This window comes from Mauremys mutica, chromosome 2 (genome assembly GCF_020497125.1).
Source record: "Mauremys mutica isolate MM-2020 ecotype Southern chromosome 2, ASM2049712v1, whole genome shotgun sequence".
In the NCBI taxonomy this organism is placed as follows: Eukaryota; Metazoa; Chordata; order Testudines; family Geoemydidae; genus Mauremys; species Mauremys mutica.
Window position 1 is genome coordinate 145,984,761 of NC_059073.1, and position 24,235 is coordinate 146,008,995.

General features: G+C 49.9%; 1 protein-coding gene across 5 annotated transcripts; it reads right to left on the reverse strand.

Moving 5' to 3' along the window:
• Positions 1-633: 633 nt before the first annotated feature.
• ASTL (astacin like metalloendopeptidase) lies at positions 634-23,383 on the reverse strand. 5 transcript variants are annotated; one of them, XM_045006709.1, is made up of 12 exons: positions 23,253-23,325; positions 19,708-19,821; positions 18,905-18,966; positions 14,982-15,072; positions 14,296-14,413; positions 12,993-13,174; positions 12,270-12,351; positions 10,937-11,082; positions 3,392-10,531; positions 2,006-2,134; positions 1,121-1,212; positions 634-816 (listed from the first exon to the last, which is right to left on the reverse strand). In XM_045006709.1, exons 1-12 carry the CDS (start codon positions 23,308-23,310, stop codon positions 694-696), a joined length of 8,337 nt encoding a protein of 2,778 aa, XP_044862644.1. In that variant the 5' UTR covers positions 23,311-23,325; the 3' UTR covers positions 634-693. The 5 variants fall into 5 exon arrangements, with proteins under 5 accessions (XP_044862644.1, XP_044862642.1, XP_044862643.1 ...); XM_045006707.1 differs by having other exon boundaries at positions 635-816; positions 1,085-1,212; positions 23,253-23,383; XM_045006708.1 differs by having other exon boundaries at positions 635-816; positions 1,085-1,212; positions 19,708-19,809; positions 23,253-23,381.
• Between the last annotated feature and the right edge of the window lie 852 nt (positions 23,384-24,235).

Genomic DNA, 24,235 nt, shown 5'->3' on the forward strand with positions numbered 1-24,235 from the left:
CAGCTTTGAACAGTGGCAGAGGGATGTAAGCTAAGCCAAAACTCCCACCCCCTGCAGGCAATCTCACTGCTCTGAGCTGAGCCAAGCCAAGCCTGCCTCAGGCAGGTCCCACTCCAACATGACTGGCCTGAAGCTAGGTTAGCTACCCATGCTCTCTGAGATGGCTCTAGATCTGGGCAAGAGGCCAGTTCTTGTCTCTCCCCCACCCCCTACCAGAAGTTCCCTAAAAGTTTAGTTTGAGTAGAACCAAGGCACTCAGTAGAAGTGTGTTGATTTTCACCCACCCCTTTGAAAACTGAACATTTAGGAAGAGGAATATTTCAAACACACTAGAGTGGGGGAGAAAGGCCCCTTTTTTGTAAAAAGAGTGAAATGGAAAAAGCTGAAGCAGGTCTAATTGCTCTTATGCCAGCAATGAGTCCAACCCCCCCAGTGCTTCCCCAAGGGCTGAGGAGATGAGCCACTTGCTGAGTGGCTAAGCTCCACCTCCCCAGTCTAAGAGCCCAGCTGTCCTTCCTCCCAGGGCCACCCACCCAGCTGTCAGAAACCCAAGCTTCAGTCAGCACACAGACCTCTCCAGGGTGCTGGCACATGGGACATCAGCCCAAGTTGGCCAAGGTTTGATCAGTCCAGCCCCATGAAAGACTGAACCCTTTTGCACTTTAAAAAGGTTTATTTAGTTGGTTGCTCATTTCACTTTTTGTATAAAGCAATCAGCTCGTCACAGCCTCCCTGGCACTTTGCCACACAGAGAGACAGGTCATCAATGCCAACATCACTCCCTGCGTCCGGGCCAATGACGCCTTCCACCATCACCTGCAGGAGGAGAGAGATGTCAGTGGATCATGGCTTTGAGCTGGGCTCCACGAGTGCCAACAGCAGGAAGTGTTGCTGTTTATGGCACATACCTAGTTCCCACAGCCTTCTCAGCTAGGGATCTGTAGGTGGCAGCGGAGTGGGCACAGCTGTTCCCCTTGAAGTTACCAGGCATCTTCCTAAAGAGCCTCCTGACCACCACCATATGGCTTCCTCCCCCCCACCCAGAGATAGCCGAGACTTAAGACCAACCCAGAGGGGCTCTCACCTGCAGCTTCTGTGACTCCGAGGTCTCCACGCCTACCTGATGCCAGTCTCTGCCCTGCTTCCCCTTGGCAGACCAGATTCTGTGCCACTCAGGGGCATCTGCCAACTTGATATAGATGTTTATTGTGCCTGGTGAGAGAATTCAAGCAAGCAGCTAGTGCCAACAGGCTATGGACTCCAATAAAGGCCAGTAACACAAACCAAATGTGGTCCCTGTCCCTTCCCTAAAGCCCCCTGCAGATGAGAGTTATGGGCTACTCATAGGAATAGTCACTTCCACCATGTTGTAGCTCATGTATAAATGGCAAGTGTTTAGCTAGTATAGTGGCCACCACTAGACATACCACACGCTTACACCAAAAAGGCATCATGTGCATGGGATACACGATAGTCTAGACTAAGGGTTCTCAAACGTCATTGCAATGCGACCCCCATCTGACAACTGAGATTACTGCATGACCCCAGGAAGGGGACCAAAGCTTCAGCCCCAGGTTGGGGCCTACAACCTCAACCCCACCACCCAAAGGTGGAAGCATTTGGGCTTTCCCCCACCAGGCAGTGGGGCTCAGGCTTCAGCCCTGGACCCCAGCAAGTCTAATGCCAGTGCTGGCAACCCCATTAAAAAAGGGAGTTGGGACCCACTCTGGGGTCCTGACAGTTTGAAAGCCACTGATCTAGACACAGGCGTAGGCCCCTGGGGGAGCTTTTCCAAAGGCCTAATATGGGAAGCATCTGTTACAGCTCTAGACAAAGCCATGCAGTGCTGTGCCCAGAATTCAGGGGCCAGTCCTGCCCCACCTCCTTTCCCCAGCCAGGATGTGGTAGAGCAGGTGCTTATTAAGACCAAGCTTGCTGCCAGTGTATTGATTTAGTCAGTCTTGCATTCTCTCAAGCCTTGTCAGAGGCACAAGGCCAGGCTTACCCATGACAGAGCCCAGGGGGCTGTACCAGAAGCGGATGCATCCAATCCTATGCAGGATGGGGCTGATTAGAGAAGTCTTATGTCCTGTGGTCTGTCTGGCAGAAGGGGACTTCAGGGAGATGTAACCGCCTGGTGGAAGATGACAAGTTGAATCAAAATGTAGTAATCCTCCCCAATTGCCCCTCCTGTTTAGGAAATTTCTTCCTGCCATGGTAGCAAGCAGACAGGTCAGGTGTTCAATCTCATATACATACACTGACAAGGCACATGGAAGAGCTGGTAATTCAGCCATGTATGGGGTTAAGGGTTTTGTAACCCAGAAGTGAGAATTTGCATCCTCCAAATGGCTTTAGGGTTAGGCTTTCAGGAGTCTAGTTCCTGGCTTGTGGTGGGCTGAGTATACAGATACTGTAGAAGTCCCATTCCATTTGGAGAGGTGGACACCCATAGAGGGCATCTGTCCACGTTAGCACTGCTTGCTCCCCAGGGATACTAAGTTTTAGCTATTAAGTGAGCTGCAAAGGAATTTAGGGGATGGTTCATGCCTCGCATTTGTTTAGGATGCATGAAAGCCTCAGAACTTAGAGGTGGAATACCAACTCTGCTTGTCACTGATTTTGCCTAGGGTGACCAGATAGCAAGTGTGAAAGATTGGGACTGGGGGTGGGGGGGGAGTAATAGGTGCCTATGTAAGAAAAAGCTCCAAGAAAAAAAAAATCAGGACTGTCCCTATAAAAATTGGGACATCTGGTCACCCTAGTTTTGCCAGGGGCCCTCTGGGAAAGTCTCAGAAGTTAGGCTCCACACCCTGCTTTCTAATGTGTGGTCTTAAGACTTCTGTTCTCCACATGGAGTCAGAGGATAGTTGGGTTACTTGACTGTAGGGTTTTGTTAGAGTCCCTTCTCTTCCCATTGCTCAGCTTCCACTCTTGCAAAAAAAAATATCACTGCTAGGACTGAGGTCAGAGAGAATAGGACTGAGTTGTACCAGCTACTTTGGTCCTCCCAGGCCTATAACCAAATGCAAGGCTGGGCACTTCCAGCCCTCATACAAGAGGGGCCTTTCCCTTGCAAGAGGAATTTTCCCTGTGATTAATCAGCCAAGCAGTGCTGGTCAGAGGGCAGCATGCTCAGTCTGGCATGGCTCCTTTCCTCCTGTGGAGCACACTGCCAGTCACCAGAAGGGAAGGCTACCATGGCAGCCAACACCAGTTTGTCCCAATGGAGACTCCCCTGGTGTTTTGCTCCATGGACTTGGCCGATAAGGTTGTGGTACTTGACCTGCTCTCCACAAGGGCTGGTTAAGCAGGTCACTCCTGGATCCCATGGCACACAGTTACTCCCACCCCACTGCTCAGAGACCTGCCAAGAGATAGCACAACTTACCCCCAGAGGGAGAATGTGTTTCTTCAGAGAGGTTGCCACCAATTGCTGATCTAGCAGAAGGTCTATCCCCAGCAAGTATCCAGTCAAAGTCATCAGTATCGCTCTGCTGCCAGCTACACAAGTCCTTTTCAAAGTCACAGACCTGCCAGGCAGGCTGCACTGTAGCCCTTTGAGCTGGTAGGATGTGATGGGCACGTTTACCAGAGCTAGACTGCCTCCTGGGAAGAGGAGCTGCAATAGGCTTGTCCATGGCAGGAGCTGCTCTTGCCAGCACTGCTTCAGCAGAAAGCAGGAATGGAGTCAGGCTAGTTGTCTTTCCCCTGTCTGAGAAGAGACGCTCTTTAGGTCTGAAGAGCCCATGCTTATGGTCAGGAGCAGCAGCAGCAGGGGTGGCACCAGTCTCAAGCCAAGGAACACTCTTGATCTCTTTGGCAGCTGGGTATAATCTGGTGATTGGGGATGCTTGAAACTCTGGCAACAGGATGTGTTTCTTCTGGAATGCTTCTAGAACCTTTGCCCTTAGTTTTTCCAGAGAGTTTGAGAGCAGGGGACTCTGCATTTGTGTGTCCCCACGGGTCAGAGTAATCACTTTGAGATCTGGATTGCTGTCATGGGGCAGGGCTGGGCTTTCCCCTAGATCTGGCAACGACCTCTTGCCAACAAGGTGTAGGAGCTCTGGGTCCACTGCAACCAGGTCACTGGGGGGCTTTCGAAAAGCCCGTTTCAAATGAGTCACTTTTATGCCATGTTCTTCTTTAGTGCCTGGGGTTGGCATCACTCCCACTGCAGAGTGGGTGGTAGTTCTCTCTCTGTGAGCCTGTGCTTGTGGGGTTGACCGTTTGCCATTGACCAGTCTGGTGGTGTTGATAGCCCATTTCTCAGATAGACTCGAGTGCCATTCTGGGGCAGAGATATTTCCCAGATCCCAGTGATTCACTGGTGTTACATGCTCTCTGCTGATGGAGGTGTATTTCCTGCCATTGCCTCCTGCCGGTGGGCTTGGGGTTTGGGTCTCAAGGGAAGATCCAATATATGTAGGTTCCACCTCTCCAGATGGAATTCCTCCAACAGGAGATGGAGCGCCAGGCTCTATTTGAGTCTTCACAGGCTCTGTGGAAGCCAGTGCAGTTTGGTAGTAGGAAGGCCACAGGGAGGGACTGGTATGAGTTGTGTCACTTCCTGCAGAAGACATGCTTCCAATAGGAGAATGGGTATAGGCTTGCTCTCCATTTCTCTTTCTATAGCCACTTGTAGCTGTGTACCCCCTCCTCTCACTTGGGCTGCTAGGGGTCTCAGCAGCCTTCACTGTAGTGGAATAAGACTGTCTTGTGGCTTCAGTGCCTGCAGATGGAGTCCTTGCTGTTGGAATTGGTTCCCTGGTCTCTGTACTGTTGCTGGGAACTTTATTCACAGCTTCTGTTGCCTCAGCCCCTGGAAAGCTTCTCCTCTCTACAGGTGCAGGAGAGCCAAGCAGTTGTGCTAGTGAAACTTCTGTAATTCCCAGCTCAATTTGGCTGGTGGTTTGACCTGCTAAAGCTTCTGTACCAAGTGCTATCTTGGTAGACGCCAAGTCAGTCTCATTTTCGGCAGACAGTGTTGTTCCTATGGAGAGGAGAGAGGGTTTTCCTCTGCTTTTCTTTCTGTGGAAGACACTGACCTCTAGTCTTGATGTTGGGGTCTCAGGAGACTGTGTGGATACAGACTTTGTAAAAAGCCCTTGTAGTTCTAAAACGTCCATTTTTGCAGGTTGCATCCCTTCTGTGGATGTTGGTGTTTGGCCATATTCTTCCTGGTGGAGGATCATTGCAGGTGTTCCTTGGCTGCTTAGAGTTTCAATTTGCAATTCAGTTGGGCTGAAAGTTTGGTGTGGTGAAGCCTGCTGCAGTGAGGTTCCCTCTGCAAGATCAAACCAGTGTGTCTCAGCTTCTAGGGAAGGCACTCCACCCATTGAGGTTAGTCTGGTATATTCTCCACCTGTTTGGGTTGTGGGTTTGCCTGTCCCCTGTTCAGGGCGACTGGTGGGCCAGTTCTCAGGAAGCATCTGCTTATTTACTTGTGTAGACTGCACTTGCTCAGTTTCAGTGCTTAGGGTATTTGAAGGCAGAGGATGGGTAGTAGACAGACCACCTTCCTCTCTGTAACTACTAGTTTCTTCCTTTGCCAGCTCTCTTAGACCAGTCTTATTTTCAGGAGCCTCCAGAAGCAGCACCACCCTGGTGGAATGCACAACTTCAGTAGCAATGGGCGTTCCCTCTTCAGTGTTCAAGAGGTTTTGGGTTCTGGTCTGTGTGGAAGTGGTTTCTGTAGCCCCTCTCCCAGGTGGGCTGATGGATTGTGTCTCCTGAACAAGGGTTTCCTTGGTAGGATGCCCTCTATGTTCTGACTCCCTTGTTACAGGCCATGTGCCAGCAGGAGTGGCAGTGTAGGGGTGTCCTCCCTTTTTTGGTCCATGGCCGCTTGTGGCTTCTTGAACATACATCTCAGTTGATATGCTCAGAACATGTGAGGTATCATGGAGACTAGCACCAATGCTTGTAGCATTTGCAGTCCCAGTGCTTGGATTTGTTACTGGGACCTTGGGTGTCTCTAGAGAGGGCATTACAGACATGGCTTTAGTTCCCTCTACAGGCATGGACACCCTACCCTGCTTTCTAGGGCTCTTCCTGACTTCTTCCAGCCCCAGCTCAGCTTGAGTAGTGGTTTTGGTCAGAGCCTCCAGGAATTGGCCATATGCCACTTCAGTCACTGGCAAGTTAATTTCTTTTGTCGTCAAGCAAGCTTTCCTTTGGCTGACTGGGATTTTCATCTTTGCCATCTCAGTGGGGCTGATGGTTTGGGTCTCAAGGTGCCCTGGGGTGGATGTTACTTTTGAAGGTTCCAAGTCACTCTCTGTTGCTGCTGCTGGCATTCCAGTGGGAGTCAGCCTAGAAATTCCTCCTCTGCCCCCTTTTCTGGAGCTACTTGGGGCTTCTTTTGTACCCACCACCTCAATTGCATTAGTGGGTTGAGTCCCAAGTGCCTCTGGAAAGGTATACACGCCTTCTATTGTTTCAGTGTCCACAGGTACCATTCCCTCTGTTGTAGGGGCAGCAGGCTGCCCTCTACCTTCTGTTCCTTGCATGCGTGTTTCTATCTCCATCCCTTGATCCTCTATTGCTTTTGTAACCAGCACCATTGTACAAAACAGTTCAGTTACTGCAGGTGCTCTCCCCCTGGCAGGAGAGCGAGCAGGCCTGAACTCACGACCTCTCTTTCTGTAGCTCTCAGCCTCCTGTACTCCCATTTCAACTGGGTGGCTTGTCCTGCTCCCCCAGGGCTCTAGAGGATGGGGGATGTGACTGGCAGTTCTTGCTGAGGGAGCTCTCTCTAGAGGGAAGATACTTGGTGCAGCCTTCTCTCCATGGAGGCTTGTGGCATGTGTTTCTCTGTAGCTCATAAGCTTGTTTGACTCAGGGGAGGCAGGAGTCAGTTGTGGAGGGGGTAGAGAAGTCTCCTCCATAGCAGGATGAGCCCCTGTGGCCTGCTCTGTTCTTGGGGAAAGCATATCAGGAACATTGGGGCCTGTCTGTGCTTGGTGCAGCTGCCAGGTCTCTGTGGGGAGCGGAGCTTCTTCTGTGGTCGTCACCGATTCAGTAGACTTCATTCCCAGAAATGGTTGGGTTTGTTTCAAGGGGAACAGGCCTTTCCTGAGCCTACTTCCCTGAAGGAGCATGACTTTACTCTTTAGAGTCCCTAGAAGTGGAGCCATTTCTCTTCTTCCCACAGAAGGGAGTGTAGGGCTGGGTCTTCTTCCTTCCCTCCTGGGTTCACCTTTGAATTCTTGGGCTCCCATCCCAGTTCTGCTGCTGGATACTGACAATCTGTGCTGGTTTCCTGCATTAGTGCTCATCACTCCTGCAGTCTGATAGTCTGGGCTGATTGTTGGGTTGCCAGGTTCCTCAGAGACCATTACATATGTGGGTTCAGTTGTAGCCTGCGAAAGTCTCTCTATGGAGTGAACGGTGTGACTGGCCCATCTGCTTCTCTTTCTGTGGGTGCTTATTGCTTCCTGAACACCCATTTCAGCTGAGTTGGTTGTGGAAGTCTCTGGAGAGAATGTTACTTCTGGGGCTCCACTCAGTGGAGGGGAGGTTCTTTCTGCTAGAGAGCCATGTTCTTTTGCTTCCATGCCAGTGCCAGTAGTTTCCACAAGCCTAGACTCAGCTGTGGCCTCCAAAGAGGCCATTTTGGTCAAATGCTCTGCATTCAGTGGGCTTGTCTTTGGGAACCGAGTCATTTGCTTTCTATACCCTACTTGGGCTATGGGTTCCCAGGTGAGAATGGAGTGAGCGGTTGGTGTCTCAGAAGTGCCCAGCAGTGGAGTGTTCACAGCTTCCAATGCGTTGGCCATAGGAAAGCTTGTTCCTTCTACGTGGGTAGAGTGAGGCAGTTGAGATAGTGACACTTCTGTAGTTTGTAGCTCAGTTGCATGACTCTCTGAAGTTTCCATGGCAGAAAGGTTCATGTAGGTTTCATTTTCAGCAGGCAGTGTTGATCCCATAAGGAGAGGGAAGGTTTTTCCTTTAGCTTCCTCTGATCTCCGTGTAGGTGTCTCAGAAGTTTGAGTGGATAGAGTTTTTGTAGAATGGCACAGCTCACATGCAGAAATGGAAGCTGTAGGGATCCCTTCCAGGGGTGTCAGGCTTTCCCCATAACGCACAGCTGCATGCATTTGTTGCATACTTGAAGTTTTGAGACTTAGTTCAATTGAGCTGAACATCTGTGGCAAAGTCTGCAGCAGCAAGGGTCCCTCTGTAGGATATGCTGCTTTGGTGGGCTCAGTTTGTAAGGAAATCATTTCACCCACTAAGGTTAGACTGATATTTTTTACACCAGTTTGGGCTTGGTTAGTTGTGGGTTCAGTATGGACAGGGGTCAGTTTCTCAGGAACTGTCAGCTCAAGCATTTCTATAGATGGCACCAGTGCAGTCCTTGGCCTTGACTGTGGAGGGGTAAATGAGACTAGTCCAGCTCCCATTATCTCCACCTCAGGTAGGCTGGCAGACTGGATAATCTGAGGAGAATACATCTTCTCTGTAGCACTGCTTATTGGAAAGAGCGTTGCCTCCCTTGTTGCAGAAGAGCTAAATTGGTCTTTAGCTTCAGTCCAAGCAGGAGAGACTCCTGTAATTACCATCTCACTTGGTCTGCTGGCTTGAGCCACTGGAGTTTCCAGGCCTGACACTTCCCTTGTAGGACGTTCCATGAATTTAAGTTCAGTTGTTGTGGAGGATGTTAACACAGAAGCAGGTGTATAAGTTAGTCCTCTCCTTCTGTTTGGAGGTGCATTACTGGCTTCTTGTACCCCCATCTCAGGTGAGCTTTTAGTGGACAAGGTAGCTTGGTTTCTAGCTTCACTTCTTGTGGCTTCTGCAGGCCCTGCATTGGGTGGGTTTGTTATGGGGTTTTCAGAAGCCTCCAGAGAGGGTGTTGTGTATGTCGGTCCAATTGCTGTGGGTGACGTTCCTCCAACAGGAAATTTATTAGTGTGCACCCTCTCTTTATTTCTGTAGTTGGTTTTAGTTGCTTGCATACCAATCTCAGCTGGTTCAGAGGCTTGGGAGCCCCAATCCACTGGAAGGGTCTCTGCTTCTGTAGCATACTCAGCATCTTTCACTTTGGTCACTGGAAAGTGAGTCCCCTCTGTTAGGCTAGGAGAGCCATGTTGGTAGCTGGCTTTGATTTTTGTGGCTTCTACAAATCCCAGCTCAGCTTGGGTCTCCATGGAAGAGGTAGCTTTTGTCAGAGGTGCTCTATAGGAGGTTTCCATTTCTGATAAAGACAAGGCTGTACCTTTTTTATGCCTAGTTGTGGCCCCATGCATTCTTATTTGCACTGGGTAAATTGTGTGGTTCTGAACCATCTCAAAGGAGGTAGTTAATGATGTAGGTTGCATCACTTCTGTGGGCTCAGTCTCTGTAATGCCACTGGTAGGAATGGCAATGGTGCTTTGCTCATGACTCCCTGGGCTGTATGCCTGGCTGCTTGCAGACTGGTTTTCCTGCTTAGTTGGGCTGCTGGTCCAGTTCTGTACAGGGGGTAGCAGAGAAGTCTGCTCTGTAGCATACCTCACAGTGCGAGTCTCCATTTCTACAGAGGGAGTCTCCCAAGTCGGGGCAGACCTGGTCCTGGTGAGTGCCATGGTGGTTATGTATTTGTCACTCAGTCTGGCTAGGTGTGTGGTCCATTTCTCAGTGTTGGCTGGATGTGGGGTTTCTGTGGCATGTACTTGCTCAGGGGGTGTTGGTCCCAGAGATAGATGTGCTGTATAGGTCCCTAAACTCTCCTCTGAGGGGCTGGTGATCTCTGCTGTGGCCAACTCAATTTGACTCTCCAGAGACTGTGTTTGGTCTGAAGACAAGGTCACCACTCCAACTTCAGTTGCTGGAGAGGGCCCCTTCTGTACCAGATAGGTAGAGTGATAGGCCAGCTCTGTTCCTTGGATGCTTGTAGTCTCTGCTATTCTCACATCACTTGGCCTAGTGCCCCCTGTCTCCACAGGGGTTATTCTTGCAGGAGATACCAGTTCTGGGAATTCAAGCCCTGCAAGAGCATCTGTAGGAATTCTAGTACCTAGTCCCTCTGCTGCCTTCCTATGGGGACTTGTCTCTGAGAGCCAAGCAGGAGGGGCCATTACTGTAGTAAAGTCAGGCTCTTTAATGGATGCAGTTTCCAGGACTAAAGCTTCCCTTGTAGGAATCAGCGGTTCCCCCTCAGGACCTACAGTCCCCATTTCCATGTGAAGTGGAGGGGGCTTCCCAGTAGCCTCCAGATAAGTTATGCCATGGGTAGACAGCCTTGTAGGTTCAAATGTCTCTGACTCCATTATGGGATGTTCAGCCAGAGAGACATTTAGGCCTTCACCATCCATTGCAGTTCTGCCCATGATCTCCTCTGTCCATGCTGTAGGTGCACTTGTCATTTGTCTAGAAGGCCTCCTTGCAGATTGGACTGTTTCAGGGGGTTTGGTTCTTGGAGAGGAGGCTCCTGCAGTGGGAGAGGGGGTGGATATTTTGATTTCCTCTTCCGTTGGGCAAGGTTCCAGCTCATTAGAGAGGAAGTCCATTATATTCTCTTGGGTAGTACTTTCAGTTGGGCTTTCTGGAAAGAAGTTGTTTAGCAGAGATCCACTCATGTACCTACATTGTCTCAACTGTCATGTTATGCAACATGCCAAGGATGGCTGTAGTACACTAATGCCAAGTGCATGTTACTACTTCTGTAAGATGGGCTCATGTAGCACCTGTTCTGTAGCTATTACCCACCCTAATCCAGAGTGCATCCATACCCCTATTCTGATGTGGGCCCTGATCCTGCACCACCCCTTCCCTCTCAGGCCCTACCACCTCCCCAAACCTAGCTGTTCCCACAGGAGAGAACCCACTCCCCAGGCACTTACAAAAGGCTTCAAAGCACTTTGGCACAAACATTACTGCCCCCACAATGCACTATGGCCCTCCCCCAGGGGAGCCCTTTAGGCACAGAAGGCACCCAGCTCCTCCCTACCTGATTCTGTCAGAGTTGGAGAACATTTGTATAGTTTGTTGACTCTGGCAATGTCTGAACTGCTCAGATTCCACCTCTGTCCAAGAGAAACATAAGGATTGGAGAGTGGTATGATGGTGGGCAAGCCAGTCATACTAAAGGCATACCTAGAATTAAGAATGAGGAATAATTCGTCAGGAGGCCAAGTAGTTCATGGAGAAGCAGCGATCTTCCAAGCAGTGTATTCTACATTGAGTGTAGTGGTGAAAAGTAGCTTCAGAATACAGGCAAGGTAACTGGAGAGGCTGTTAGAAGCTTCCCTATTCTGTCTGGTGGACAGAAGCATCTCTATAGACTCATTCTCCTTCTATGCTCAGACTCAGACTTTAAGGTCAGAAGGGACCATTATGATCATCTAATCTGACCTCCTGCACAACACAGGCCACAGAATCTCACCCACCCACTCCTGTAACAGACCCCTAACCTATGTCTGAGTTATTGAAGTCCTCAAATTGTGGTTTAAAGACCTCAAGGTGCAGAGAATCCTCCAGCAAGTGACCTGTGCCCCATGCTGCAGAGGAAGGCAAAAAAAACTCCAGAGCCTCTGCCAATCTGCCCTGGAGGAAATTTCTTTCCTGACCCCAAATATGGCAATCAGGGTCATGAAGTACCTTGAAGGAAGTACTCTTCCTGGCTCTGATCAAGAGGTGGCTCCCTCCCAAGCACCACCCATTCGTGACACTAATGTGACATGCCACTCACAGCTGAGAGAACATGACTTATATGCTTTGATAGAAGTGAAATAGTCAGGGGCGGCTCCAGGCCCCAGCACGCCAAGCGCATGCTTGGGGCGACATGCCGCGGGGGGCGCTCTGCTGGTTGCCGAGAGGGTGGCAGGCAGGCTGCCTTCGGCGGCATGCCTGCGGAGGGTCTGCTGGTCCCACGGCTCTGGTGGAGCCACGAGACCAGCGGACCCTCCACAGGCACGCCTGCGGGAGGTCCACCGGAGCCATGGGACCGGTGACTGGCAGAGCGCCCCCCCGCGGCATGCCGCCATGCTTGGGGCATGGAAATGTCTAGAGCCACCTCTGGAAATAGTTAGCACTGCTATAGTCATTGGGAACCTGAGTCAACATCTCAGATGAATGGGGCAGTTTGCCCCTCAACTTATTTTGGGCTCTCTGCAGACTCAGGCAGGCACCACTGCGTTGGCTTACACTCCTTCCACATTTAAGAGTGGTTTTACTTGCATCCTTAAGAGCAAACTGAAAGCTGAAGTTATGGAGAACAAGCTGGCAGCCTCAGGAGCACTGCCACTGGCCTGACTCCACCCGAGTGCTTGCATGGTGCTTACCTGCCATAGTGCATGACTGAGGAATAGTCATAGTTCACCAACATGTTGCTGTTCCAGGATTTCATGAAGTTAATTTCAAAGCCTGTAAGGCAAGAGTGTAACAGATCTACTCCCACAGCCTAGTACCCTAGCTTCATTGAGAATGGACTGGGACTTGTACAAGTGCTGCTGCTGTACAGAGGGTACTGCAAGGCAAAACTGATGCCCTTCCAATTGCAGCTCTTCTGGTCCCTCAAGACACAAGAGACTAGTGAGATGCAGTTAAATTGGCAGACAAATTTTATTTTTTTATTCTGATTGGGGCAATCTCAATACCAAGCAATCTAACAGACCAGGAGGGACTATGCTTATTCTAAGTGGCTTGGTTCTTAATGAAAGGCTCTGAAGTCCAGCATCTCCTATTCATGCGTTTCCAGATTTTGGAATTTGTTCTGCACATGTACTCCCACCCAAATGAAACTGGAGTTTATTTCTACATGCAATATCACCATCCTACACTGGAGATCCCTGGTGTCCAGCAGTGGGAGCGTGGGCTGTTAGCCGTGGGGTGTAGAGGAGACTCCTTTAGCTTTCCCCCAAAGAAATGCATTTGATCAGCCATGGAGGTACAGAATGGAAACAAGCTACTTCCAACTTCTGCAATATCTTTCTCCAAATCACTAGTTGCTTTCAGGAGAGCTCATCTGGAATGGTGAGACTCAGGCAACAGAGGGGAGGACTTACCAGTCAAGATTTCATTCCAGGAGATGCTAATGTACTTGTCCCGGTCAGCTCTGGAGTGCTCATGCCAGAAACCCACCACATGCATGAGTTCATGCAGAGTCACCCCTTTCCCCCTTCTGAGGCAAGCAGGTGCTAGGGAGACCACCTGCATCCCACCAGTGCGTCCAACGCTGGAGAAGCACCTAGTGTGAACAAGAGACAGATGTTTGGGGAGGGGGCACCCTGCAAAGCAGAGCAGCCCCTGAAACATGACTAAGGCAGGAAAGCTGGAGGCTGCAGAACTTAACCCATCCATGCAGCTTCCACACTCATCAGGAACTGCCCTCATTTGGTTATACCCATGTAAATCCCACCAAGGGCAGGATCTGGGCTTCAGACAGGTCCAGTTTGAGAGCTAGTAGCATCTCTACAAGCCAGAAGGGGCAGTGCCAAGCTAGAGACTGTCCTGGCATTGGAGAAGTTGCCCTATCCAAGAGCTTTGCCATTCAGCTCAGTAGGAGTTCTGCTGACCCAACTCAGGGAACAGAGCCACCTCCACCCCATCCATGGTACCTGCTGGAGTTGCCAGCCTTGCTCTGTCACATGGCTGGCAAGCTCTTTGCCCAAGAGCTTGGGGGCTAGGAGGAGGGGCCATTACATGAGCAGAAAGACTGCTGAGGGCTCCTGTGCTGGGGAGAAGAGATTCGACTCGAGTTCCTAGGACTGCAGGGATCACCCCTGACACTGGAAGATCCACCTATGGAGGGGCTGTGGTACTGCTCAGGCACCTGTCACTTCAGCTGTGCTTTCAGTGCCAAGCCCCCCAGTTCAGTCCCTGCTGAATTTGAATACTTCCAGCATGTTGGATGGGCTGCTCTCACCTAGGAGAAGAGGGATGTTACACTGGCTAGGAGCATCATTTCCCCCTCCAGTGTCTTGTCAAGAGGCTACAGCTTCTACTACAGCTCAAGTAGGAGGAACTCATGTTTTGGTGCTAAAGGGCCCAGGTGAAGTTCCTGCTGCTGGCTAGCAGGGGGTTGTAGGACAGCACCAGTGAGTTTCTGCTAGCTCACTCTCCAGCAGAGAGTTCTGCGCTGCTCCCCAACTTCTTAGGAGGAGTTGGGGCTTGCTTCAGGAATTTTACTGGAGGGGAATCAAACTTCAGATGAGGGGTTGATTGATACCAGCCAAAGAGGAGTTTGCTTAGACAGCATGGGACAACCATAAGGTAAAGCCTGGATGCATGAGCAGGAAGCAAGCGAGAGGTTTTACTGCACTATCTTGGAGGCAGTTAATAAGTTACCTGCTCAGGCTCAATACTAACCCAGACATTGGCATGATGGAGATGAAATCTCTCTGGTACGAGTAGGGAACAAACTTGATGCATGTGAACCTTGCGAAGTCTGCAAATGCTTCCTTGATGATCTTCACACTAGGCTTGTCTGGGGAGAACAGAGGTGCTTCAGTGTCATGTTACCAAGAGGACTCACCTGCATCACTGCAGCCCATCTGAGCCATGGAGCTCTAGCCCTACCAGCTTTCCCCTCTAGTAGCTGGAGCTACTCCAGTCATGTACATGGCATTCTGCTGCCCCTGTCAAACAGACAAGTGGCTCAACACCAGGTGGCCATTTTTAGTATCCAGCTGGAACACTCAGGGTTCCTGGAGGGACAGGAGCACTCTGGAACTGGTGACAAGCCAGCTCCAAACTGGTGTAGGAAGTCTGATAAGTTAGTGATTAGTCCCTAGTGAAACCCCTCCCAGAGAGGGCCTGGCAGCACCAAGTGTGTGTTCCTACAGCTGGATGGGAGAGAAACCCCAGCCAGATAGACAAGGTGGTTACTTTGTTCTGGACTTTCAGCATTGTAGTGCCAAAGGCCAACTGCTACTTGTTATAGGCACCTTTCTGCACCTCTGGGATTCTCCTGTTGGTCTCTAGCTAGAGCTGGTCACCCCAGACCTGGAATCTGCCCTCCAGGAAAGTGCTTCTGAGCACTAGACACCACCTACCATATTTGTAGGAGATGATGTAGGGAATTTGGACAGTTCCTCTTCTCTTTGGCCATTTTGGGCTTGCAGATGAAAACACTCTGAAAGGGCTCTGGAGCAAGAAGAAGAGAAACAAGCTGGTTTGGTGGGCAGGTATTCCTAGGATTGGACTCTCCAACCAGTAGTTCCACCAAGACTAGAGGAACCTGCCAAGTTTGAGTGTGCCCCTACTATGTTCCTCCCTGAACACCCATTACCAGCCAGTCAAGATTAGTCACTGGCTGCTACTTCATACAATTTAACTCTACTAGCTGCTGCAAGCTGCACATACTGTACTGGGAACAGAGGGAAAGGACATGGAGTGAACCATAAGGAGAAGCAATCTCATGTCCTCTGCAGTGAGAGCCCCCTCTAATGCTGCTGTGCTTGCAATGTACACACACACACACTCCCCCATAAAGCCATGTCAATGCAGCTCACATGGCTGAGCCCTGAACCAGGTGCTGTTTTCATCAGGTCCTTGGAGCTGAACACTGCTTCAGCCAGAATCTCACGGGAGATGTTCTAGCAAGCCCTCTGCTCAGCTTGAGAAGTATTGGCAAGCCCTAAAGTCACAGAAGTGCAGGGTTGGAAGGGACCTCAATAGGTCATGTGAGTGCAGGGGACTGGACTGGGATATTATCTAGACCACCCGTGACAGGTGTTAGCTTAACCTGTTCTTAAAAACCTTCAATGACAGATTCCACAATCTCCCTAGGTAAACACTGGAACAAGCCAACTACCCTGACAGTTAGGTTAGACATTAGGGACAAACTTCTTAAGTCTCCCTTACTACAATTTAAGCCCCTTGTCCCATCCTCAGTGTTAAGGAGAACACTTTATCAGCCGCTCTTTATAAGAGCCTTTACATACTTGAAGGCCTATCTCCCTCTAGAAGAAATAAACCCATGTGTTCTAGATCTTTATTCATTTTTGTTGCTCTTCTGGGGACTCTCTCCAATTTGTCCACATCTTTACTGGAGTGTAGTGCCCAGAATACTTCAGCTGAGGCCTTATCAGTAGGACCATATCAAATTCATGGCTATGAAAATCATGTCATGGACTGTTAAGTCTGATCTCCCCCCATGGAGTCTGTTCGGTGTGCTTTTAACCTATGCTATTCAGATTTCATGGGTGAGACCAGTGTTTCTCAAATTGGGGTCTTGACCCAAAGGGGAGTTGCAGGGGAGTCGCATGGTTTTTTTGGTGGGGGGCGGGGGGGGAGTGTCACAGTATTGCTACCCTTACTTCTGCACTGACTTCGGAGCTGGGCAGCCAGAGAGTGGCAGCTACTGGCCAGGTGCCCAGCTCTGAAGGCAGTGTCCCACCAGCACAGAAGTAAGGATGGCAATACCACATTGTGCCACCCTTACTTCTGCGCTGCTGCTGGCAGCAGCTCGGCCTTCAGAGCTGGGCTCCCAGCCAGCAGTACACTGCTCTCCAGCTGCCCAGCTCTAAAGGCAGTACTGCCACCAGCAGCAGCACAGAAGTAAGGGTAGCAGTACCAGAACACCCCCCCCCACACACACACAAAAATCTTGTGACCACCCCACAGCTCCTTTTTTGGTCAGGATCCCTACAGTTACAACACTACATTTCAGATTTAAATAGCAGAAATCATGGCATTGACCATTTTAAAATCCTGTGACTGAAATTGACCAAAGTGAACCATGAATTTGGTAGGGTCCTACTCAGTGCTGTGGAAAGTGGAAAGCTACTTATGTCATGCTTACAGCAATCTTGCCAATACATGACGACTCATTAAGTTTGAGATCCATCAACTCCCAGAGCCTTTTCTGCTGTAGTACTTCCTAGGCAGTCATTTCCCATTTTGTATTTGGGGCAACTCATTCCTTCTTTATAGCGTTTCATCCTATTTCTTTCAGGCTCTTTTGAAAGATCATTTTGAATTCTAATCCTGTCCTCCAAAGTGCTTGCAACCCCTCTCAGCGTGGTATCCACCACAAATTAAGTGTACTCTCCACAGCATCATTTATTAAAATGTTGATTAGAATTAGAGCCAGGACAGATCCCTTCAGAATTCCACTCAATATGCCCTTCCAGCTGGTCTCTGAACCATTGAGTACACTTGTCCAGCCAGTGCCTAATGGTAGGTTCGTCTAGGCTAAGTTGCTTTGGTTTACAGGAAGGCTGTGTGAGACCATGTCAAAAACCTTACTGAAGTCAAGATGTATCACATTACTGCTTCATCCCTATTCACAAGGCTTCTTATCCTGTCAAGGACCCCTAAAATCCTTCTTTGACAGATCCACACTGACTTATCACTTAACCAGTTTGCAAGCACCTAGAAGAAAATTTGCTCCATTATCTTTCTGCATACCGAAGTTAAGCCGACTGGTCTGCAATCGCCTGGGTTGTCATTCTTCTTTTGTAGATGGGCACAATATTTGCCCCCTTTTAAAATCCTCTGGGAATCTCTCCATTCTCCCTGAGTTCTCAGATAAGCGTTAATGACTCAAATCTCTTCAGCCAATTCTTTAAGTATTCTAGGATGCAGAACAGCCAGCTTGTTTTGGGGCTTGTCCAGTGGCACAGCTGCATCTGTGCTCCTTTATTGAAGATGCTACTACACTGACAGGAGAGCTGCTCCCAGAGACATCTGTCTCCAGGGGGATTTCACACCCCTGAACGCCATAGTTATACTAAGAGAGGTCTGTAATGTAGACCTGGCCTAAGTAATTCTTAACTTGTCCCCTATGTTAGACTCAGATCCTACCCCATTTACACTGATGTTTGGGGGATAGCTCAGTGGTTTGAGTATTGAGCTACTAAACCCAGGGTCGCAAGTTCAATCCTTGATGGGACCATTTAGGGATCTGGGGCAAAAAAAATAGTTGGGATCGGTCCTGCTTTGAGTGGGGGATTGGACTAGATACCTCCTGAGGTCCCTTCCAACCCTGATATTCTATGTTCACCATGTTAGTAATCCAATTACTGCTAAATGTGTTTTCACCCAAAAAATTAACACTTTGGCCATTGCAGCATTTTTGGTATTGTCCTCCTTGAGGCATCTGTCTACCACCTGGTCCTTGGTCTTCCTCTTGCTTCTAATGTATTTGTAAAATGTTCGTGTTACCCTTATGGCCCTTGTTAGTTTAATCTTGTTTGTTGCTTTGGTCTTCTTAATTTCATCCCTACATGCTTGTGTTTTTTATATTCCTCCTTCATAATTTGATATAATTTCATGTCAATCCATCTTCTACCAGGACCACTGCAGGGCTCAGAGGACCCTATTGGTCCCCCATGCCCAGACTTTTGGAAGCCAACCCCCCCACCCACCTCCCAAGCAGGAAAATGAAGTCACCCCCCTGCACAGCAGACACATCCACCTCTCCAGGAGTCATTCTCCCCACACTTTGTAACACCAGCATCAGTATTGCTTCTCTTCACTGCTCAGAGCAGTGAAGATACTGAATGCTGATATCTAAGTCACACCACAATAGCTGATTTAGCACTCATTAAACAAGTGGAGCTGTTCAGGCCCTCTGCAAACAATAGGTAAGGGGGTGAAACATCTCTGCATCAGTGGAACTAGTTTTTCATTGAGTTTGTTCTCTTTGCCACCACCACAGCTAGTGAGGTTTTAAAAGGAAAGCCAAGACACTAAGCTAGTTGAGTGGGCTGTCTGTGCCCCTACTGACTACTCCACTGTGCTTCACTTCTCCCTGGGGTAGGGCATGCATCTTGCTTGACCGCTGCTGTAGCAAATGCATGGACCTACAGTTGTTAACACCAGTAGGGCTCCCAGTCCTTGACCCAGTTCTGCCAGCAGCACCCTGCTCAGGGTTAGAGATCTGCCAACATATATGGCCTCAATGACCCTGCCTTGTTAACCACCCCTCCTCCAAATGGATTCACCCCTCGCCCCCTGGAGGGTCACTCACCACCTTGACGATGTCTCCCTCCAGTAGGAAGCTGCTCGCTGGTGCTTCTGGAGGAATGAGCTCTGGAAGTAGGAGAATCCCCATCATTTGGATCACCCCATGCCTCAGGGGGAAGGTACCTCACCTGCTTACATCACCAGGTGAGCAGCCAGCCCAGAGTCAGAATATTCCCTGCATCCTGATGACAGGAAGCTCCACCCAGCCAGTTTGTTAGAAGTCGCATGGACCTGCTTCTTGGCAGCCAAACAGCTATTTGCAGCTGTCCACTGCCCATGCTTCGTTACTGCCACTCACTCTCCCCTCCTCCCCCACCCAACCACACTCTTGCCCCCACAGGGGAGATTGGGTCTGATGTTCTTTTGGCCACTGTTCTCATGGCTTGTGTTGTCACAGCATCCCATTGCCCACTCCCAAGTCTGGAGGCGAGTGGGACAGGTGTGGAAAGCATAGCAGCTCTTGCTGGTGCTCGACCTCAGAAGATTTGTGCACCAACTGGGCCACTTAACTCCAGCCTGAGATGGGCTGGGCAGGGTGGTTCTCAGGCTTCCCAGACTTGGGGGCACCATACCACACCAAGACACTGGAGACTTGCTGGGATAAGCCACCCTCAGCAGAGCCCCAGCTGAGGCAGGGAGCCTGCCCAAGTGTACAGGGCATACACTGGCTGGTGTGAAGCTGGCATTCCTGGTCAGACAGACATGGACACCCCAGCAGAACAGGTCCCAGCAAGGAGAGCTTCCAGCATATGGATTTCAGAGGGATCTGCAGACACAAATGCCTCAAAGCACAAGGGGATTTCCCACCTTGGTTAATGTTGAGGATCTCATCACTTGCAGGTGGATTCCCAGCCATACCAATAGCATGTTGCTGAGGATTTCTGAGCTGGAGGGAGTTGCCAAGGCCTCCTGTAGGGAGAGCTAGAAGGAGGGAGATTAAATAAGTGATTGGAGATTTCACTTCCACCCCACCCTGGGGGTAGGTCAAGAATGGACCTGCTTCTTGGTTTCACATCCATTCCACCCCAAGCAGCATCTAACCCACTCACCACCACTCCAGCTGCAGTTTCAGGAGTGACTTGGGATCATGGGTGCCTGATCTGAGGCGGCAACTATTCAGAGTGCTGATCACCCACCCACTCCGAGTCAGGCCTGGTTCAGAGCACTAGGCAGTCTCAAATTGGGTCCTTTGAGACTGGGTACTACCAAGGGAAATCCTTGAGAATTGCAGGGCATTTTACACCGAGAGTCAAAGCTCCTTCCTCCTTATGTTCAGTCACTTCCTAAAGCCCCTCTAGGATCTGCCATTGCCCCAAGCACTAGTCATTTTCAGCCTCATTAGGGAGATGGAGACACAGCAAGGTTAAGCAGCATGACCAAGGTCATCAGCAAGAGGCAAGTTGGCAGCTAGTCAAGAGACAGATGTTTAGGCCCAGATCCACAAGACTACTTGGGCATTTCAATGCCCAGCCTTAGGTGCTTCAGTCCCAAGTTTGGTACCACTACAATCCCCAAAACTCCTGCCAAACCCTGTAAGTGCCTCAGCTCCCTCAGCACCAATGTTTCTGCCTCAGGGCAAATCACGCGCAGCTGCCTCCCATCCCTCTAGGCATGCGGGCACTTAAACCTTAGAGCAATTCACAAGCCAGGCATCACGTGCAGGGCATGCTCAGAGGTGGCTTACTGGATCCAGCCCCATTCAAATTCTAGCCAATGGAGGAGGAAAATGGAGGCCCTTGTTCAAATCTTACATGGTCAGTGGGTGAACCCCCCCCTTTCAGGGAGCCTAGCCTCCCCCCTTCCACCTGAAGCCCAGCCCCACCAAGCACCCCCAGAGCCAGGCTCAGCTGCCTCCCCACCCCCAGGCCAAGCTGCTGGTTAGGGTGCCCAGGATACCCCAGGCCCAGTCTCCTGCTCCAGTCACTCATTTCCCAGAATGGAACCGATTCAACAGGAGAGACTGAGGGACATTCCACAGCTTAGTGGGGAGGGTGCTCTCCTGTCCCACCATCAAAGGGGGAACTGAACCTGGGTCTCCCACATGCCAAGAGAAGGCTCTAGCCCCTGAGCTAAGAGTTAGGGTAGATAGGGGCACACCACACCTCTCATGCTGTGTGGGGACCAAGCCCACCTGACTTCATGTTCATGGCTCATGCAGAACCATGCACCACTGTAATCAGCATCTCATTGGCTAGCTTAGGCAGCGCCCTACCTAGTGGACTGGCCTTCGTGGAGCCCCTTCTTAGCCACCTCTCCCCAGAGATCGCCCAGGGAGCCTCTCTTGGCTTTGTGGATCCGTGTTGTTCCTTGATTTCCTAAGTGGTCTTTAGCCCACAGGCCTAATAGGGAGCTGTCTCTTTGAGAGATCTCGAGAGGGAGATAGGAAGGAGTTGGGGCCAGTTCATTGTTGCTAGGCAAAGGCACAATGAACTCACCACATTCAGAAGTTTCCAGAATTGAGGGTGGTAGTTTTGGGTACGCCAGTAGGGTCGCTGTTGCTGGGGTCAGCTGCCATGAGGGCGAGCAGTCAGGCAGCTGCTTTGCCAACAGCCACGTGCCCAGCGTAGGCTGGGAGAAGCTGAGCCCAGCAGCAGGACATGGGCTGTCCTGAACTCTGAAGCACTTTGCAGTAGGCCAATGATATTGTTAGCTCTTCCCCAAGGGAAACCCTAGCAGTGTTCGTTACAGAAAGCTTTCCCTCCCCATTTCCCCTCATTTTAATTGTATACTGGGAAGGATTGATTTTAGCCAAACTGTTTTAGTTAAATGGTCTCAACAAGTACAATTCACCAGCTTGCCTCTTATTTAAATGAGACCGTGGGGAAAAGGGTCATTTATTTTGCTATTAAATATTGCATGCAAGTTTTAATTTAAAATCTACATGATTAACTAGGTGGCTGGTTAATCAGTTAGCAGCTGACTAGCTCAATGAGTGATTTCAGAGGAGTCTGCATGGCTTCCAGCTGAAAATTTCTACAAGCAAATGGAGGGAAGATGTTGCTTTTGACTCAGCAGAATCTATACATTTAGTGATCAAAGACTAACAGACTCAGGTGAACTCAACCTAAGCTTTTGGTAATAGAGTTTCTTTTTACTGAGTTAGAAAACAAATTCAGTCTAAACAGAAGTTAAAGTATGTTGCTTATAAAATAGCCATGTTATTTGTTTATCATATTTTGTAAAGTTGGCACTTAATCGGGGGGGAGTGGGGAGGAGTTGGGACTTGAATGTAGGAAGTTTGACCCTGTGCAATCCTTGCTGAAAGTCCTTAGAATGAATTCTGGGTCTCTAGGCGCTTTTCCATGGGAGTTGGGCTTTTAAGCAGAAGGACAATGAAGTAAACTCTAGGCTGCCCACAGGTTAGACTCAGCACTGCAGTACCCAAGTCCCTCCATGGATCCCACCCTTATAAGTCTTTAAAAGACCAGAGCCCTGATGTTTAAAGTGGTACAGCTATTGCTCTCTGGCTAGTATTCCTCAGAGCTCCCATTTGGAGCAGGGCAGATGGACAGAGATATCACTTGTTGAGAGCTAGAAGAGCCATAGCTTTAGCTAGAAAAATTTAACAGCTTCCTGGCTCAAGAAGCTAGGTGATTTCCTTTAACCAAGTCCTAGCAAAAAAACCCAAACCCACCAATAGAGCCAAGCTTGCAAAAATAGGAGGGCGATGAGATCACTAATAAGACTAAAGCTTCCACTATAGTATTAATAGAAGATCAATACTATCAGCTACCCAATGGGATCCTTTGGGAAGGAAGCCACCCTGACATCTTACTTTCTGCAAAGCCAAGAGTGAAGTTAGAGACCGTCCTTAATGAAAGCCACAAACCCAGACATGCAGCCCTAAACTGCACTGTAGAGCCCAGCAGCTGCTCTAATTAAGCTTCCCCATCAGCCTGCGTGGGCAGACGGACGGACAACTCTACTCCCATAGCAGGGAGTCACCTCCTTAGCAGTGAGCCACTCCTGAGCCCATCTCCATTAGACTCAGAGCTTTTGGAGTAGCCCCAGCACCAACGTGGGAGTTCTCAGCTGACATTTACACTGATCCACAGAAACACCAGCACATCTCCAAGCCGTTCAGCAAACTCCAATGTGGAGGTGTGCTCCACCCCCACTCCTTGCTAATCCATTACTCATTTACAGAGGCAGAAAGCACTGAGGTCCCAAACATTACATTACATACAGAAGTTACAGGTTTACAGCTCAGGGGCTGCTTAAGCAGAGCCTTAAGCACACTCTGGAGTTTCCCATGTCCCCTAGAGCTACCCTCAATGGCACAAGAGCAGAAGCTATTAATGGTGACAGGAAAAAGCCAACAGCTTTATAGAACAGGCAGAATTTTCTCTTACCTTCTGCTATCCAGATAAAGCCTATGAATATAGGCCAAATGCCAAAAGGCAAAGCCATGGCAAAGGAGGAAATCCAAAGGACCGGTAGCCACTGTAACACACCACACACTTAGACACCTGACTACTAGCACACAGCTATTCAGAGCCCTACTCCCCTGTGAATCTTTATATAGGGGACAGGTGAGAGGCACACCTGGAACTGGCCCTCTGATTAAGGGATGATCCATTAACCCATTGTACAGAGCCCATTTAATGTCAATAAGAGACAGTTACACACACACTGCAGGGATAGCAGCATATATCGTCCCTGTAGCTGCAAACTCACTGCCAATATATCCAGGGTCTATTTACCCTGCAATTAAACCCCCATGGCTGGCCAGTGCCAGCTGACTTGGCCTGGTGGGGTGGGGGTTGGGCTGCGGGGCTGTAAAATTGAGGTGGAGATATTGAGGTTTGGGCTGGAGCCCACGCTCTGGGACCCTCCCCGTCATGGGGTCCCAGTGCAGAGATAACCATAGAGTTTAAGGCCAGAAAGGACAACCAGATCATCTAGTCTGGCCACCAGCGGGTCACAGGCTACCCAACAACCCAAATTAGCTTAAAGCATTACAGCCCACAAGAGACTAGACTATGCTGTGCCCCAGGCAGCGAATAGGAGGGACTGGCATGCCCCAGTGCCCCAGGTCCCTGTGATGGCAGGGAATTATTAAAGGAGATACACCCTGATAATCCTACCAAGTGACCCGACTCGCAGGCTGCTGAGAAAGGTGAACCGCCCCCCCCAGATCCTGGCCAATATGACCTGGGAGAAAATTCCTTCCCAGCCCCACATCTGACAATCAGTGAGACCCTGAGCATGTGAGCAAGAACCAGCCCAGCCAAGCACAGGAGAGAAAGAATGCTCCGTGCCTGGCCCACCCAGTCCAGTGTCCCATCTCCAGCCATGGCCATCCCTGATGCTTCAGAGCAAAGAGATTAAAAAA

Coding starts and splice junctions, on each gene's coding strand:
- ASTL (XM_045006707.1), bottom strand. CDS start 23,310: ATGGCTTTGCCTTTTGGCATTTGGCCTATATTCATAGGCTTTATCTGG. Junction 14,414..14,981: donor CATCATCTCCTACAAATATG/GTAGGTGGTGTC, acceptor TGTTCTCCCCAG/ACAAGCCTAGTGTGAAGATC. Junction 2,135..3,391: donor AACACATTCTCCCTCTGGGG/GTAAGTTGTGCT, acceptor ATCTTCCACCAG/GCGGTTACATCTCCCTGAAG.